Below are 17,850 nucleotides of genomic sequence, written 5' to 3'. Positions count from 1 at the left end.
TGGTACAAGTACATGGGGTTGGGCTGCCACAGATCAAGAACTCATGGCTTATAGTTAGGCCGTGAGATAAAGATTAAAGGGATTTTGTGCCCTGATAACAAAATTACCGTAGCATAGGACAGTCAAGGAGTTAAATATATACATAATGTACCTCTGGCATACCCGACAATCTGTACATGACCATTGAGGCCAGTGACTGGCTTCAGCAGTGACGACAAGACATGTCATTACTGGAGTACCAAAAACAGAAGACTGGAACCAAAACCTAGGCGCTATGTCTGGGTTTATAAGGCCTAGAACAGGAGAGTATGATTTCTTTTGATATTTTAAACTCTGACCTCTGTTAATTTTGACAACTGACCTAAAAAGAAACCTATTATTTTTTAACCCTGATCAATGTAGCACAAATTATTGGTAGCTGAGGACTTGCTGTTTGATATGCAACACTGTGCAACATTCATACTGTAAAAACATAAATATAAGATGAGGTTACCTACCAAGCGTTTTTGTCTTATTGCAAATCATTGTGGTATCTGGTCAACACCCCACTCAGCTACGATACAACCTGTAAATAATGAAAATGTACATTAATAAATGAAGTATTTACACAACGAAGTATATACACAATACTGTTCAATACAAACACTAAACAGGAGAAATGGAAACTCTGACTTTCTATTTCAAGGTTCATTTTTATCATATCCAACAGAATACAACCACACAGAGCATAGTCTAGATTATTGTACCAGTTTCTTAATCCGCATTTCTATTCTGTAGTCATATGATTTACAGGATAAAAAAAAAAGTTCACATGATTAAAATTTCTAAATATAATTTCTTGGAGAAGGAGAACAATTTAAAACACATACAAAAAAGAAAGATTTGGTGTGCTATGTCCAAGTGTTACAGTATACTCAGTCACAGGCAGCTGATCCCCGCCATATGACTGGGGGACGACTGTATTATAGTAGTTACAAATTATCCCACCTAAGCAAAGCAATTTCTGACAATTTTTTACCATCCTTGACAAAACCACAAGCATCCACGTAACTGATACGCTAAAATGTTTTTCAGTTTGACCAAAATAAGGTTACGAAAGCTGAAACCCACATGGATGTCTTCAGGTGACAAACAAAACCTAAGTAGTACATATACCTTTTGACATTTTACCAAGCGTCTGGTCACATATTCCTGACTACTGATGTGGTTATAGTTGTCAAAGTAACCAGTCAAGGATGTGACACAAAACAAAACAGCGTTTCCTGTCTCTTTTCTCGAGCTGTCCTTACCTTCCAAAATTACTCATTTGTGGGAAACTGTTATTCAATTTACCAATACAGGAATTAACAAAAGGTATTCAAAGTAATGTAGAGCATGAAAAATAAATAAGAGTTTAAGGCGAACTACAAGATGGTCATCAGGCCAAGCAGTGTCAGAGACAGTGAGCACATCAATAATACATGGAGGCAATGACAGGTGATAGAGGGAATAGATTCCATGGCTACAACACCTTTCCTTTTAATACAATTATCTGGAAACTACAGAGCAAAATTTATTCCACTTAATCCTATTAATATTTGGATGTTTGTGGGTTTGTGTGTTTGGATGTTTGCATGTTTGTTACTCAATCACGCAAAACCCGCTCGACCGATTTGGCTGAAATTTTCCACAAACATAGTTACTACACTTGATTGCACAATAGGCTACTTTTCGTCACAATAGCGCACATACGTTTTTCCCAGGACCCCCACAAAACCCAAACTCACATCACTATCTCTGCAATCTCACACACTTTGGACCATAGCAAGCCACAAAATTCATATTACCCTCTACAGCAGAGGTCAGCAACCCCTGGCACACGTGCCAAGAGTGGCACTCCTGCCATATTTCACTGGCACACCAGCAGCACAGGACCTGCAAGAGTTAAATGAAGTCCGAGTCTCTTCAGTGCTGTGCTAGAGCTGAGGCATAAGGACACTCCCCTTTGAGAGGGGGGCAGGAAACCCAGGGGGTGGAGCTTAATCGCTCAGGTCTGTGCCTGCTATAGTGGTCTGCATCCTGCAAACATTCCTCGAGGAGGAGAGGAAGCTGCTAGCAAAGTGAAACTGAAAAACACACAGGTACATAGGATTACTGTTCTCATTAATGTCAGGCATTTGGGGTTATTAGTTTAGTCTTAGTAACTCCATGTGCCTCACATTAATAGGAATAAACCCCATCATGTCCCTCATATTCACCCCTGTGTGCCTCACATTAATAGGAATAACCCCCATCATGTCCCTCATATTAACCCCTGTGTACCCCATATAAAGATTACTAATATGTGAGACATATGGAGGTAATAATAAAAGACCTCAATAATGAAGATACTTAATTATTACCTCCAAGTACTCACATATCAGTAACTCTTACACAAGGGTTAATGTGAGGGACATGATGGGGTTAATTGCTATTAATAAGAGGCGCATGGAGTTACTAAACTGTCATGCACAGGGACAGACTTTATGTTGCTTGCTCAAGAGTATCCTGTGCCCAAAAGTTACATGTACTGGCGGAAAATAACAAATCATACAATGTCGTATATTGAAGTATATTCACTTGAAATACCTCTGTCCCAAAGACACTATGTACAGTTTATAACAACACCGTATAGTAGCTGAAATACAAATTAACTTCAACACAAAAGTCTCACGTATTCTCTGGATTATAGCAAAAACAACATACAAAGTTACATTTCATATCCCATACCTTATACACAGTACGAAAACCTTACCCGCGCCTGTATTCACCCACTTCTACAATCACCGCAGATGAAGTCGCGGGTACCAGCTAGTGCTGTTTATATATTAAAGGGGCTCAATCACTAGATTTTCATGTTTTTAGCTAAAGATATGCCTGAATAGCCTTTAAAAAGGCTATTCAGGTGCTGCTAATCGTTTGTAGAAAGCCCCCCCCCCCCCGTTTTTGTTAATTACCGTGGAAATTGATATGCAAATCAGCTCCAGGGTGCGCAGTGGGCGTTCTGTGCACCCCCTTGCGTCATACCTTCTGGACAACCACCGCTGACTCCAAGCCCTCCTCCTCCTGCTTCTTCACCACCTCCATCGTCTCCAGCGCGCTACTTCGTACCCTCCAGAGCCATTTTCCCGTAGAGAACATTGAGAGCTGGCGCTGGAGCATGTGCAGTAGTGCGCTGGAGGGAGCGTTTCCGCAATGTGGGACCAAAAACCACAGCGATTCTAGCAAATCGCATCCACACATTGCAGAAAATACCAGAGTGTAAATGATGCAATTTACAGAACTGTTTCATTTTTAGAAATCGCAGCATGGCAATTATATCCATGGAAACTCTGACAGTTTCCACATAGGTATAATTGAAGCAGAAAGTCCACAGAGGAAAATTGTGTGGACTTTCTGTGAAAAGTGCTGCAGGAAAACCACAATACATTTCAACTGCGGTTTCTACCGCATCACTTTTTGGCTGCGGCCCGCTATGTGGGGCTCTTGCCTAAGGCCTCGTTCACATCTGCCTTGGTATTCCGTTCGGGGGAGTCCGCATGGGGACATCACCCAAATGGAATACCGAAGGCATTTGCAAGTGTTGTGCAGTGAAAACACACGGATTCCCATAGACTATAATGGGGTCCGTGTGCTTGCCGCCAGATCTCTACAGGGAACATGACTGCAAAGTATTTCACAATCTACTTTAATGTTCGCATGCACAGCGCTTGCAAATGCAAGCATTAGAAAGGAAGTTCTCTTGCTGGGATTCTTACTAATCGTCTATCCTGTGGGGCTGAGCTGCATTTTCAGACAGACACCTATGGATGATGCAGTGTACTACAGAGAAGTCAATGGGCCCAGTTGCACCACACTATTGAAGACCTCACCAATTACAACCCCAACTCTCTCCTGTCATGATAAAATGAAGTGGAGTGGACTGCAGAGGCTGGTCAGGCATGTCATCAGCTTTACTCAGTGTGAACTTTACTGACATGTGAGCAAAAAACAGGAGCCTGAAAGTCATGGAAGCCACGTGGATCGCAATTGTACTTTTTATCAAAATAAATAAACAAATAAAAAAAATTGTAGAACCAGAATAATTTGCCTAAAATAAAATCTTCATTTTCTCATGGGCTATTCTTACTTTTAATATTGGTGTTACTGTTTTTACTTCAGCTTGTTTTTACTGTAATGCTCCATTCTGAACCGAAATAAAAGACACCCATCTTCAAGATCGGTGGGGGGCTCAGTGGTAAAATCTCCATCCATTATCTCCTATGGATGGGGATAAATCATTTTTGTGGCTTAACTCCTTTAAACCAGGGGTAGGGAACGTACGGCTCTCCAGCTGTTGCAATACTACAACTCCCAGAATGCATACTTGTACTGCTGTTTTTGGAACTCCCAAGGAAGTGAATGGAGCATGCTGGGAGTTGTAGTTTCACAGCAGCTGGAGAGCCGAAGGTTCCCTGCCCCTGCTTTAAACAAACTAGAACAAAGCTCAGAGAGCTGGCACAATGAGAAGGAGTAAGGTATATTTGATGAAGTGGAAAAAATATATATTACTAGCTGGTACCCGCGACTTCGTCTGCGGTGATAGTAGCAGTGGGTATATACAGGCGTGGGTAAGGTTTTCGTACTGTGTATAAGGGATGGGATATGAAATGTAACTTTGTATCTTGTTTTTGCTGTAATTCTGAGAATACGTGAGACTTTTGTGTTGAATGTAATTTGTAGTTCAGCTGCTATACGGTGTTGGTATAATCTGTACATAGTGTCTTTGGGACAGAAGTATTTCAGGTTAATATACCTCGATATACGACATTGTATGATTTGGTATTTTCCGCCAGTACATGTAACTTTTGGGCACAGGATACTCTTGAGCAAGCAACATAAAGTCTGTCCCTGTGCATGACAGTTTAGTAACTCTATGTGCCTCTTATTAATAGCAATTAACCCCATAATGTCCCTCACATTAACCCCTGTGTAAGAGTTACTGATATGTGAGAGACTTGGAGGTAATAATTAAGTATCTTCATTATTGAGGTCCTTTATTAGTACCTCCATATGTCTCACATAGTAGTAACCTTTATATGAGGCACACAGGGGTTAATACGAGGGACATGATGGGGTTTATTCCTATCAATGTGAGGCACACAGGGGTGAATATGAGGGACATGATGGGGTTTATTCCTATTAATGTGAGGCACATGGAGTTACTAAGACTAAACTAATAACCCCAAATGCCTGACATTAATGAGAACAGTAATCCTATGTACCTGAGTGTTTTTCAGTTTCACTTTGCTAGCAGCTTCCTCTCCTCCTCGAGGAATGTTTGCAGGATGCAGACCACTATAGCAGGCACAGACCTGAGCGATTAAGCTCCACCCCCTGGGTTTCCTGCACCCCTCTCAAAGGGGAGTGTCCTTATGCCTCAGCTCTAGCACAGCACTGAAGACTCGGACTTCATTTAACTCTTGCAGGTCCTGTGCTGCTGGTGTGCCAGTGAAATATGGCAGGAGTGCCACTCTTGGCACGTGTGCCAGGGGTTGCTGACCTCTGCTGTAGAGGGTAATATGAATTTTGTGGCTTGCTATGGTCCAAAGTGTGTGAGATTGCAGAGATAGTGATGTGAGTTTGGGTTTTGTGGGGGTCCTGGGAAAAACGTATGTGCGCTATTGTGACGAAAAGTAGCCTATTGTGCAATCAAGTGTAGTAACTATGTTTGTGGAAAATTTCAGCCAAATCGGTCGAGCGGGTTTTGCGTGATTGAGGAACAAACATCCGAACATCCAAACACACAAACCCACAAACATCCAAACTCACAAACTTTCACCTTTATATTATTAATAGGATAGGATTATTTCAGCTTTGAACAGTAGGTATTTTCATTTCATGCCAAGGGCTGGGTGACAATTCTTGTTTGTACTAATGATTCTTAAAGAGTAATCCTTTCTTTCCCAAGCTCTAAAACTCCCGAATAGACACATGAAGAAAGTGATGTGTCTCATATACAATAAGCACCATATTACTGGCATTAAACATTACCTACCAGTTCTCATGCCGGTCTCTGAAGAGCAGAATGGAAATGTGGTCAGCGGATATAAACAACTAATACACGGAGGCTTAATTTATAGAAAGTATCGGTAATAGCATTTTACTCATATGCCCTCAGCAGCAAATGAATCAATAGGACAACCCTGCTACATTCGCTGTTATTGTATTACACAGCCGGTCGTTTTTGTAAATAACACTGCTATAACCCCTTCCTTCTTGCCACTGCATTTCAACAGCCATAACATATTTTTCCACGGATTGGCTGTATGAGGCTTTGTTTTATGTGGCAAATAATTAGATTTTTTTTATGCTGCTGTTATACTTAAAGTACTATGCTTATTTATTTTTTTACAACATGACTATAGCAAAAATGTTTCACATTAATTAATCAACTAATTAATTATTTTATTTCAGTTCAGTAAATACTTAATACGTGTAGAGCTTAACTAACATAACTTTTACAAAAGAAAGAAACTGACTGTGGTAACAACATTAGGATTTGTGATCAATGTGGTGTAAAGTATCAATGCGTTCATGTGAACAGTGCTCAGCAGCAATAGCAAACACCATCATGCACACTGCTTTAGGGTCCATTCACACGAAGAAAAATGGTGAGGAATTTCAAGGCTGAAAAAAAAGCCTAGGGAGGCTTTTTTTCAGCACTGAAATTCCACACCATTTTCCTACATGTGAATGGACCCTTACTTCTTCAATCAATCTAGAAGTCACAGGCAGTAGCTTAACTACCGCCAGAGTAGCAGAGGCAGCTGACACAGGATCCGGGACATTAGGGGCCCGGTGACAGCCGCTACTGCTGCTATCATTATACTCGGGGGTCTTTTCGGACCCCCGAGTATAATGATTGGCGGACCGGGAGAGGTAAGAAACATAAAAAACACTGTTATTTACCTCTCCACGATCCGTGCAGACTTCGGCCTAGTCGTCTGACGTCTCATGACCCCGGCCTGCGTCCCAGGTCATGTATAAACAAATGCTGCTGCACGCCGTAAATAGGTGAAAGGGTGAAACAGAATTTTATTCTTGGTACATTAATTTTTGGTACATAAACGCCATGAATTGATTTGACAAGCATAAAGAAAGTACTAGATCAATAAATGAACATAACGTTTCGGTCATTTTGGACCTTCATCAGATCGGATCTAGTGTAAAGAAAGCAGAGTGCGCAGCAGGGTCATGGCGTCACTGCGCACTCTGCTTTCTTTACACTAGATCCGATCTGATGAAGGACCAAAATGACCGAAACGTTATGTTCATTTATTGATCTAGTACTTTCTTTATGCTTGTCAAATCAATTCATGGCGTTTATGTACCAAAAATTAATGTACCAAGAATAAAATTCTGTTTCACCCTTTCACCTATTTACGGCGTGCAGCAGCATTTGTTTATACTGTACACGAGTCGCAGGACTCTTTGACTGCTAGCACCCATATTCTTTAAGTCATTAGTGTGCGGTTCCACTGCCATCTATATATGCGTCCCGGGTCATGTGACGTCTGACGTCATTGAAGATCGACTACTTCGGAGACCGACAGCGTAGGAGACGGGAGATAGGTGAGTAACAGAGTTTTTTTTTTATGTTTTTCTCCCCCTGGGTCTCCGATTATTATACTCTGGGGTCTGAAAAGACCCCAGAGTATAATAATTGTTTATGGGTGTCCACAGTGGGACATAATACTGTGTGCAGGGGCCACTATGGGGGATAATACTGTGTGCAGGGGCCTCTATGGGGGATAATACTGTGTGCAGGGGCCACTATGGGGTACAATACTGTGTGGAGGGGCCACTATGGGGGATAATACTGTGTGAAGGGGCCACTATGGGGCATAATAAAGTGCGCAGGAATGCGTAGGAGGGGCGTCGGTCGAGGTCTTCGGCGTCGGTCGGGAAAGGGCCACGTCAAAAGTTCACCTCAGGTTCCTGCGATTCCTAGTAACGCCACTGGTCACAGTGGTCAGAGCTGGTCAGAGCTGTCTAAAGCTAGAGTCACACGACTGTCAATGTTGGTCTGGGTGTTCGTCAATTACAGTACGGGATCGTATGTTGTTTGGAGGCAAGCTCTACTAGCATCATAGTTACACAATCATAGTCTTGTTCCTGGCATGAAGGTCAGGCCACTAAATCCAGCGAGCACAAGGACCAAATTTCACGGGGAAATTCGATCATGTGAATCTAGCCTAAGTTGCCCATAGCAACCAATCACAATACAGTTTTCATTTTGCATTCTGCCCCTGAAATGCTCCATAGAGTCCTGGAACCTTCATTTCACTGTAAAGAAGGTGTTTCAGGAAAAACATCTCCACTGAAACAACATTAATGACCATTGTTGTCAATTCTGGAGAATGGAGAAACATTAAAGAGAGGCAGGTTATACACCTTTGTAAAGGTGACATTGTGCCTCTATAGTCTTGTACTATGAAGAGGGCCAATGATGCTGAACCTTATGACAGTGCAGTAATATCAGTAGTCAAAATCAATATCTCTGAAACCAAGTAAGATTCCTGCAAAAAACTAATATTGTGCAGAATTCAACGATTTATAACATGCCCCATCTTAGAGAACATGAAAGGTCCCCTTTAACATTAAGAAATAATGAGCAACATCAAGACACAAAAACAGCTGTAAATTATTTACGGTACTTTTATGATAATAAATTACCTGGTGCATTTCCATGAAGGTGGATCCTATCTTGTAAGGTCCCAGTGAAGAAATTGGAAGATGACAGTAGCTGAATATAAAAGAGAGCAGAACTTTAAAATTACGGAAATATCCAAGCTTTTTTTGATGAATAACATAAGCTTCCACAAACGTGGTTGGTATAGTTAGTGTATGAACTTTTTTGGAAAGCATGACTTTTTTTGTGTGTAAATGATGATAATAAAAAAAAATAATAACAATGGACTCTCGTCATTGGGCCCCAGCTGTTCTCTCTTTTTTTTTTTTTTTCTCATTCTTCTGGTCCTGCAATGTGAACTTACCCTAAAAGTAAAATCAGAAGACATAACAGATGAATCCTCCCTTTGCGGAGAAAGGTCCCTAGTCGCTTGAACATTGCTTCCCTAAGGAAATATTGAGGTTGGTAACCACACAATTTTACTGCAAATTGCAAACAGCTAAATATTGACATTTTCCTATGAACACTACAACTTAGACCCTATAAGTAGAGGGATGTACACCTGAACAGCGTATACTTCTTGCTTTCCTGCTCTGAGAAAGCTGCACTGCCATCTACAATTTCCTTTTTAAAGAGGGGGGTCTGGTGGCCAACAAAGATTTACATATACAACTAAATAAATAAATAAAAATAGCTTTTTAGGCAAAAGTTGATGTGCATATTTGTCACATATGAGCCACAGTACAATAGGTTTTAAAGGGATCTTATCATTCACACACTATTTTTTCTAGGTACCACGTCGGAATAGCCTTAAGAAAGGCTGCTTACAATACTGTGCAAGCGGCCATTTTCACATGGCCTGTGGGCATGCGCAGTCTTCTCTGCCCAAGGACCGAAGGAAGAAGAGGACGCTGCTGACGAAGATGGAGGCGCAGCTGGAGAGAGCTCTCTCGCAGCATTGGGGACACTCCCAGTGCTGTGAGAGAGCTAATTTGCATACCGACAAGAACCGGAATTGTAGGCGAACGGCGGCGCGGAGAAGAGGATGAAAGGTAGGAGAAGAATAGTCTTTCTTAAGGCTATTCTGACGTGGTACCTAGAAAAAATAGTGTGTGAATGATAGGATCTAGAGATGAGCGAGTACTGTTCGGATCAGCCGATCCGAACAGCACGCTCCATAGAAATGAATGGATGCACCTGGTACTTACGCTTTGACGGCGCCCGGCCGCTTAACCCCCCGTGTGCCGGCTACGTCCATTCATTTCTATGCGAGCGTGCTGTTCGGATCGGCTGATGCGAACAGTACTCACTCATCTCTAATAGGATCCCTTTAAAGGAAATGTGTGATAACAAAATGACCTATGTTTTAAAGCAAATATTTTGGCTAAGCATATTTTCTAGGAATTTTTTTCCCCATGCTGCCATCTAAATTTTACAAAAAAAAGTACAAAATCCTGCAACTTTCATTACATTTACATCACAGACTTACGTATTACAATACATTACAGGAATACAATAGAATGCACCTCAACAGATGCAATGATGGGTCACTTGTGTTATCCATTACTGAAATATATCATGTCAGCTTTTCTTCTCTCCCTCTCTGCACAGAGCAGGTCTAGAAAAGTCTCCCATAGACCTCAGTGCGTCAGCTCCAGACTATTGCCGCCTATGGCCATGCAAGTAGTGTAAAGCATATCACTAAATAGCATTTCATTGCTATTAACAGAGCAGAGGTAAAGCTCAGTCAAGTTGGCAGCCCCCATAATAATGTACGGAAAATGGAAAGAAAATCTACAATCACAACACATATTAGAAAAATGATATACTACACTATTATCTGGTTTTAATCAGTACATTAAAAATGATGATACTTTACCTTTAGGCTAAGGCTCCACAGGACCTCCCAAAGCAAAAAAGTGCTGCAGGAAAAACCACGGCGGCAACCCATCGCGGTTTTTCCAGCAGCGCTTTAAACAGAAACTTTGCAGAGTTTTCCTCTGCGGACTTTCTGCTACAATTATACCTATGTGGAAATTGCCGGCGTTTCCGTAGGTATAATTGACATGCTGCAATTTCCAAAACCACCGTGGTTTTGGAAATCACAGCCGTCTGGCCTTAAAGTTGTTTTCTAGACTTAACAATTGATGATCTATCCCAAGTATACTGTAGGTCATCAACTGAACGTCGGATTGAATGGGGCTGAGCTGTGAACAGACCATGTGACCGATAAATAAGGCATCACATGAAGGAAAAGAGGCATTCACTGAGAGCCACTACCGTTTCAGACAGCTGATTCACCGGTGTTGGATCTCCATTGATCTTAAAATGATGATCTATCCAACAAGAAATCCGTTTAAGGCTAAGGCCCCACGTTGCGGAAACACAGCTTTTTTTGTTGCAGATTTTGCTGCAATTTTTTGAGCCAATGACAAGAATGGCTACAAAAGGAATGGGAACTATATAGGAAGCTCTTATATTTCTCCTTTCTGCTCAATCCACTCCTGGCTTTGGCTCAAAAAACGCAGCAAAATCTGCAACAACAAAAGCTTCATTTCCACAATGTGGGACCTTAGCCTCAGTGAGATGGCTTCAATTGCTACTTAGAGGAAATAAGTCACTTGTGCCCATATGATTATCATGCTGTAATTTTTCCTATGATCGCACTGAGATTGCAGTCAGTGGCGGGAACTGCTGCTAAAACAGTCATGGTGGTTGCTATGGAGCCTGCAACCTTTTATTTTTAATATGCTATTACTTAGTGGGGTACCCCAGCAAGTAATGGTCCCTATTTACCTACTCTTCAGACTCCAGAATTTAATGAGTGGAGGCCCAGGGGAGATGATTAAACATAACAATGGTACTCCCCTCCCCTGGGTTCCAGAGCTTCAACGACACCTAGACCAATGAGGCCTGCAATTGGGCCTTCAGAAGTCACATGGGTTACACTGGAGTCATTATGCATCATGATGCCATAAGAGACCCCAGGGTGTAATGATAGTGAGTAGTAAACCCAAAAAATTTTAGGGTCGGTTGAATCCAAATTTTTGCCAAAATTGATACCAAACACTGTATGAGCCACTATGGGACATTTTGTTTTGTGGAAGGGCCACTGTGGGACATAATACTGTGTGGAGAGGCCACTGTGGAACAGTACACTGTGTGTAAATGGGGCGTTATACCATGTGGGGGCTAGTAAAGAAGACATTTTAGTGTGTGGGCACCAGGAAAGTGGGAACTATGCCAAGTGAGAAGAGGGGGCTTGAGGGTCTAAAGTTTGCTATGAGGCTCAGGCTTTGCTAGTTACAATCCTGGTTGCTGTACTATTATCACTTTAGCAAAATTCACACATAAACTTAATGTTGCAGGGTAGCCTTTGACCTCTTGCACGAAACTGTAATATTATCTGCAATTTCAAAGAGTCCATACACACAGCTGTAGTTTCTGCAGCTGTGTCCAGGCTGAATTGAAGAGCCACAAATTGAAGAACAGGTCCTATACCTGTCAGCATTTGCGGTTCTGTCAATTGTATGGGTCAGTGAAAACCATGGATGACACATGGATAACAATCCATGTGTCATCTGTGCCATTTACACTGACCCGCAGACTCTATGCAGTCATGTGCATGAAGCCTTTGTCTACCTAAAGGAATAAGCAAAGACAAAATACACAAATAGAGAGTGTGGTCAGATGGCACAATTTTGAGAAAAAATCCAATAAACATAATGAGAAGAGCCGCACAGCATAAAATTACCATTCACTATACTTTACTTATAGATACTGCAGGGAAGAAAAACCGAAGAGTGGGCAAGGATAAAAAAAAAAGTCTAGTTTAAAACTCTGATGTTGCTTCAATTCTAAGGCTAGTTATTGGGGAAAAACAGGTGACAAGCCCAATATCACAACTAAAGCTGAAAAAGCAGTCAATGTGGTCATAATATACAATCGGCCTATTTGAGATCTTATTTCCTAGCAGGACTACGGGTGTAGAAAGGAGAATAATGTTTTTACACACGAGTAGACTCAAGACATGTAGTATCATTACAGCTCTGCCAACACACATACATAGAGAAACAGCTTCCTCCCAATTCTAGCAGACACTCCTCATGTTCCCTGAGATTTGCACGTCCCAGCAACCATCACCTGACTGTCACTCTCCAGGCGTCTTTCATGTACACTGCCCTCATATCCCTTAATTTCAGCTTTTCCTTACTCCTAATTAGACATCATATTGGATTTTATATTTCATCCTGCTATCAATCCCATGATGCATCAGCTAAGCATCATATGAGCAGCTAAAGACTGTGCTATATGTACCTGCTGGGGGCAGTGCAATTATCCTTTTCTCTGGATTCTCTCACATAACCTAATAGAATATAAGTATATAGTTAGAGAGGCTTTTGATCCCCTTCTCTATAACAGTGTGACAGGAACTGTCTGCTTAGCAGTAGTTACAGAAAGAAGTTTCTGTCTCTCCCATGTAGAATCTGTGTGGTACAGTCCATCATGCAGGTGGGCACAAACCTTTTAACTCCTGTAAAAGTCACACGACCTTGCAAAGGGAATAATTCAGATAGAAAGAAATAACTACGGTAGTAGTTATCAATCTGCTTGCAAGGGGGCGCCATATTTAAAGTGCCAACATCGGCCATAATAGTACAGCAGATGTTACATAGTTACATAGTAGATGAGGTTGGATGAAGGCATCAGTCCATCAAGTCCAACCTATAACCCTACAATACCCTTGAAACATCTGCAGTGGAGCATAAAGGGGTTGTCCCGTCACAAGGATCCTATCTATAATGCTTGTTAATGTGAATGTAAGACTTTTCCTAAATACATTGCTTCAGCAAAACTGCTTTGTTTGGCCACTATCTTACTTCATTAATTTTTTTGTGGCCACAGCCCTGACCTAGCTGCTCCTGAGTCAAGTGATGTGTCTGCCTGCTCTCAGGGGGGGAGAGGAGGGACTAAGTGCACGGGAGCGAGCCTGGAGGGGGGGGGGGGGGTAGTTTACCCTTTGAAGGGGCCGCCAATACAGGGTTAGACGCCGGCACAAGTGAAGTCAGCAACATCTCTATGCTTCTGCCCTGCATGAAGCAAGTAGCGGCAGAAGCGATGCTGCTATTCCGGGACGGGGGGCGGAATAACAGCATCGCTTCTGCCGCTGCTGGCTTCATGCAGGGCAGAAGCATAGCGATGTTGCTGGCTTCACCTGTGCCGGCGTCTACACTCCCCGGCATGAAGCAAGCAACGGCAGAAGCAATGCTGTTATTCCGCTCCGGGGTCACATATGCAAAGCCAAGCGGCGAGATGCCGCCGGCCCTGCGTGCACGCTCATACACCAGTCTAGCCTTCACAATGCGAATACAGACCCGGCACCCTGTCGGGTCTGTATTTGCACTGTGAAGGCTAGACTGGTCTATGAGCGCGCACGCAGGGCCGGCGGCATCTCGCCGCTTGGCTTTGCATATGTGACCCCGCCCACCAATGACGAGACAAAGCCAGGAAGACAGAAGAATTCACAGAAACGAAGACTGGTGAGTATGCGACGTGGGAATACCCCTTTAAGTGTTCAAATGACCAGAAAAGTCTCATGTGCATTAATACACAAAACTTCTTATAAAGCGTAAAAATGCTTTTACAGTTATTATTGCAACCACTGATCACAAGATGTCGTCATCGAGGACTGGCAACACCACTGACAGGACAGCCACTGCTGGAACTGAGTGCCTGTAAGGATATGTTCACACGGATATTTTGGCAGAATCTGCCTCAAAATCCACCTGCAAAAATGACTTCCATTCATTTCAATGGGAGTCCCACGCTTTTTTTTCCCCGCTAGCGGTTTTTTCAGCTAGCGGGAAAAAGAAGCAACATGTCCTATCTTCCTGCGGATTCCGCGGCTCAAGGCTCCCTCCTGATTAGGCCCATTCATTCGGGCCTAATCATTATTAGTTAGCCATTAAAAAGGTATCAACTACTGAAGACTATCAAGTTTTTGTTTTTTTTATATTTACCACCAGCTACACTTATATATTTATATTTTCACATACACACATATAAACACATATCTTCACCAGTAAACTGTGATATCAGAATGAATAAGTCCCCCATTACACACAGTTGTCCTTGTTTTGGTAGTGATGGGTCTTCTTTTGCACCCAGCTTTAGTAAAACTTACAGCAAGAAATGACAGGAAATGGCCATGTCACCACGGCTCTGTTGTCACCTTCTGGACAGTTAAAGTAACCTACAACGTCTTATCTTCCAGATTTTTCTACAAAGAAATGAATATTGTGAATCTTCCTGTACACAACTAGTTTTTTTTTACTTTCGCTGCACATTGTAACACAAAAACAAAAGGTATTAACCCCAAACGTGTGTTATACATAGTTATACATACATCATACACATGATGACGATGCTTTGGTCCCTGTGCTGTACTTTTTTTAATGGTCCCATCCATAGAACAATGACGTTCATGGATCTCTGTGGGGTTTGCGAGGCTTACGCTAGGTTCACACAAGTGAACCCACAGACCCTCATAGATTATAATGGAGTCTGACTGGTTTCTGCTCAAAAAAGGTGGAAAAACAGGGGGAGAAACATCCTGCATGCTGGACACTTCTCCCTGCATTTTATAAATTGGTTGGAGAAAGGAAACCCCAAACAGTGAGTAAGCGCTAGGGTGACCTTGCCTCAGCCGCTAAAACTCAGGACACGTCCTATTATGTTCTATTTTGTTTACCCACCTCTTTCATTGCAGTGTATGGGTCTGTGAAAAGCTCTGACCGTACACAGATACCAAGTACTGTCCACTCCATATCATCATAGTCCTGTACATGCCCATGGTCCTGCGCAGCTAGCCTTTCTTAGGTGCTCTTCACATCTACATTGTGTTTCTTCTCATCGTATGATAATAACAAAACAGTGACGGCAGTGTCAGATCCATCATGTGATGGAAACCATTGGAGCCTCATGGATGACGTGAAGAGAGCCTACCTGAGGGATACTTACCTGGTCTTTAGTCAGGAGCCTGGTTGTCACGTATACAGAAGGGATATAGAAGTTATACACTGAGGGCCGGCCAGTATCACAACACACTGACATGTGTAATAGTGTCCTATGATAGTAGTGAAGGAGCAACGTCTGTCTATAATCCATACCTGTCCCCACTATATCTACCCAACAAGCCCATCACACCACTTAGCTGTGTGTATGTGTGTGTGTATAATATATATATATATATATATATATATATATATATATACTGTATATATATATATATATATATATATATATACTGTATATATATATATATATATACTGTATATATATATATATATACTGTATATATATATATATATATATACTGTATATATATATATATATACTGTATATATATATATATATATATACTGTATATATATATATATATATACTGTGTATATATATATATACTGTATATATATATATATATATATACTGTATATATATATATATATATACACTGTATATATATATATATATATATACACTGTATATATATATATATATATATACACTGTATATATATATATATATATATATATATACTGTATATATATATATACTGTGTATATATATATATATATATATATATATATATATATATATATATTATATATGTTTGTTTACACATATACACATACATGTATGAATCTCTATTTTATATTATACCATGTGAAAGTTATTTCTTGTCTCCACAGCTGACCCTCCAGTACACAGGACTGGGCTTTGTGGGCCAGCATGGTGGTGGCATCATCATCATAATCATCACTCAGCAATGTAAACACAAGGCTGAGGAACCTCCGCTAGAAATGAATGCAGGGGCTTCTAGTGATGTGTGGGGGAGGGGGCAGGGGAAGCTCACACACTATGGCGGGGAGGGGGTTACTGCTCCTTACTGTTGGGGTTACCGGGGGAAAGCACACGTGCGGACGGGGCACACCAACAGGACAGCACCGAGACACCCCGCTTGTAGCCCAGTCGCCCGGGCCTGTGTGTGAGGCGGCTCGTACAGTAAAAGGGGGAGGGGGAGCCGGTATACCGTCAGCCATCACACCTTCCCCAGCCCACTTACCGCGAATACAGTCCGTTAGGTAAACACTCATCTTCCAGCAGGCAGGGTGGGGTGGGGCAGTGCTGGGTCGGATGGGGAGCTCCGGGGCTGAGGATGAAGTCACAGCCCGAGGAGGAGGCGCTCCACACAGGGAGACTCAGAGCTTCCGCTGCCTGTGTGCGTGTGTGCTCGTAGGCTGCTCCGTGTCACTAGCGGCGCTGCTCCAGTGTCTCCCGGGGCTCCTGTCACTCCCTGCCGTGCCTTCACCTGAGCCGCCCTCACCTCTGCTTACCTCCTAGTGCTCTGCGCTAATGGCTGCGGGCCGGCAGGAGCATCCTGGCGGAGCTAAACTTTGTCAGCGTGGCCGCAATGTGCTGCAGGGGACACCTTTCTATGTGCCATAGCGCTGCAGGTACCTCACATCATACAAGGGAATTGCTTACAGGACAGTTCCATAATAGCCTGAGGCAGTCCAGCATACAATCCTTTCCTGGGGCTAATACTAGGATATATTATGCTGGAGCCTACAACACACAGAGCCACAGTAGGGAATAAACTCCATCACAAAATCCTTCACATTCAGTTTGGGGGGAAAAAAAACGTAGCGTGCAGTATATCAGTGCGTATTGTGGATGGCGTAGAATTCAGTGGTCACCAAGTCCCTCTCCGTCACACCCACTAAGGGTATATTCATGGAGTTTTATGGCAGCAGATTTTGACACGGAATCCGCCTCAAAATCCGCTGCCAAAAAACGGTTCCCATTGACTTCAGTGGGAGTCGCTCGCTTCTTTTTTCCGCTAGCTAACAGCTAGCGACATGCCCTATCTTACCGCAGATTCTGCGGCTGACTCAGCCACAGCGCAAGACTCCCTCCCGATTAGGCCCATTCATTCAGGCCTAATCCGGAGCAGAATGTCACGACAGGATGCTGGTGCACTGCATTGGCATTCTGGAGCGGCTAGCCGTGCGATATGTTCCATTTTCCGCCATATGAACATACCCTAAGGATGGTGACGTGGCATCTGTTGGATGCCATGAAAGTATAATATACAC

General features: G+C 42.4%; 1 protein-coding gene across 1 annotated transcript in view; it reads right to left on the bottom strand.

Moving 5' to 3' along the window:
* ATP8B4 (ATPase phospholipid transporting 8B4 (putative)) overlaps window positions 1–17,067 on the bottom strand; it is a 152,934-nt gene extending 135,867 nt beyond the window's left edge. The window contains exons 1-3 of the mRNA XM_075273372.1: window positions 16,818–17,067; window positions 8,737–8,806; window positions 498–565 (exon numbers count right to left, since the gene is read on the bottom strand). Of these exons, the coding sequence (XP_075129473.1) occupies window positions 498–525 (28 nt within the window). The 5' untranslated portion in view covers window positions 526–565; window positions 8,737–8,806; window positions 16,818–17,067. The remainder of the gene's footprint in view (window positions 1–497; window positions 566–8,736; window positions 8,807–16,817) is intronic.
* Window positions 17,068–17,850: the final 783 nt, after the last annotated feature.

Source organism: Leptodactylus fuscus, chromosome 5 (assembly GCF_031893055.1).
Source record: "Leptodactylus fuscus isolate aLepFus1 chromosome 5, aLepFus1.hap2, whole genome shotgun sequence".
NCBI classification, from domain to species: domain Eukaryota; kingdom Metazoa; phylum Chordata; class Amphibia; order Anura; family Leptodactylidae; genus Leptodactylus; species Leptodactylus fuscus.
The sequence above is the reverse complement of the archived record's forward strand: the minus strand, read 5'-3'. Positions and strand labels throughout refer to the sequence as shown.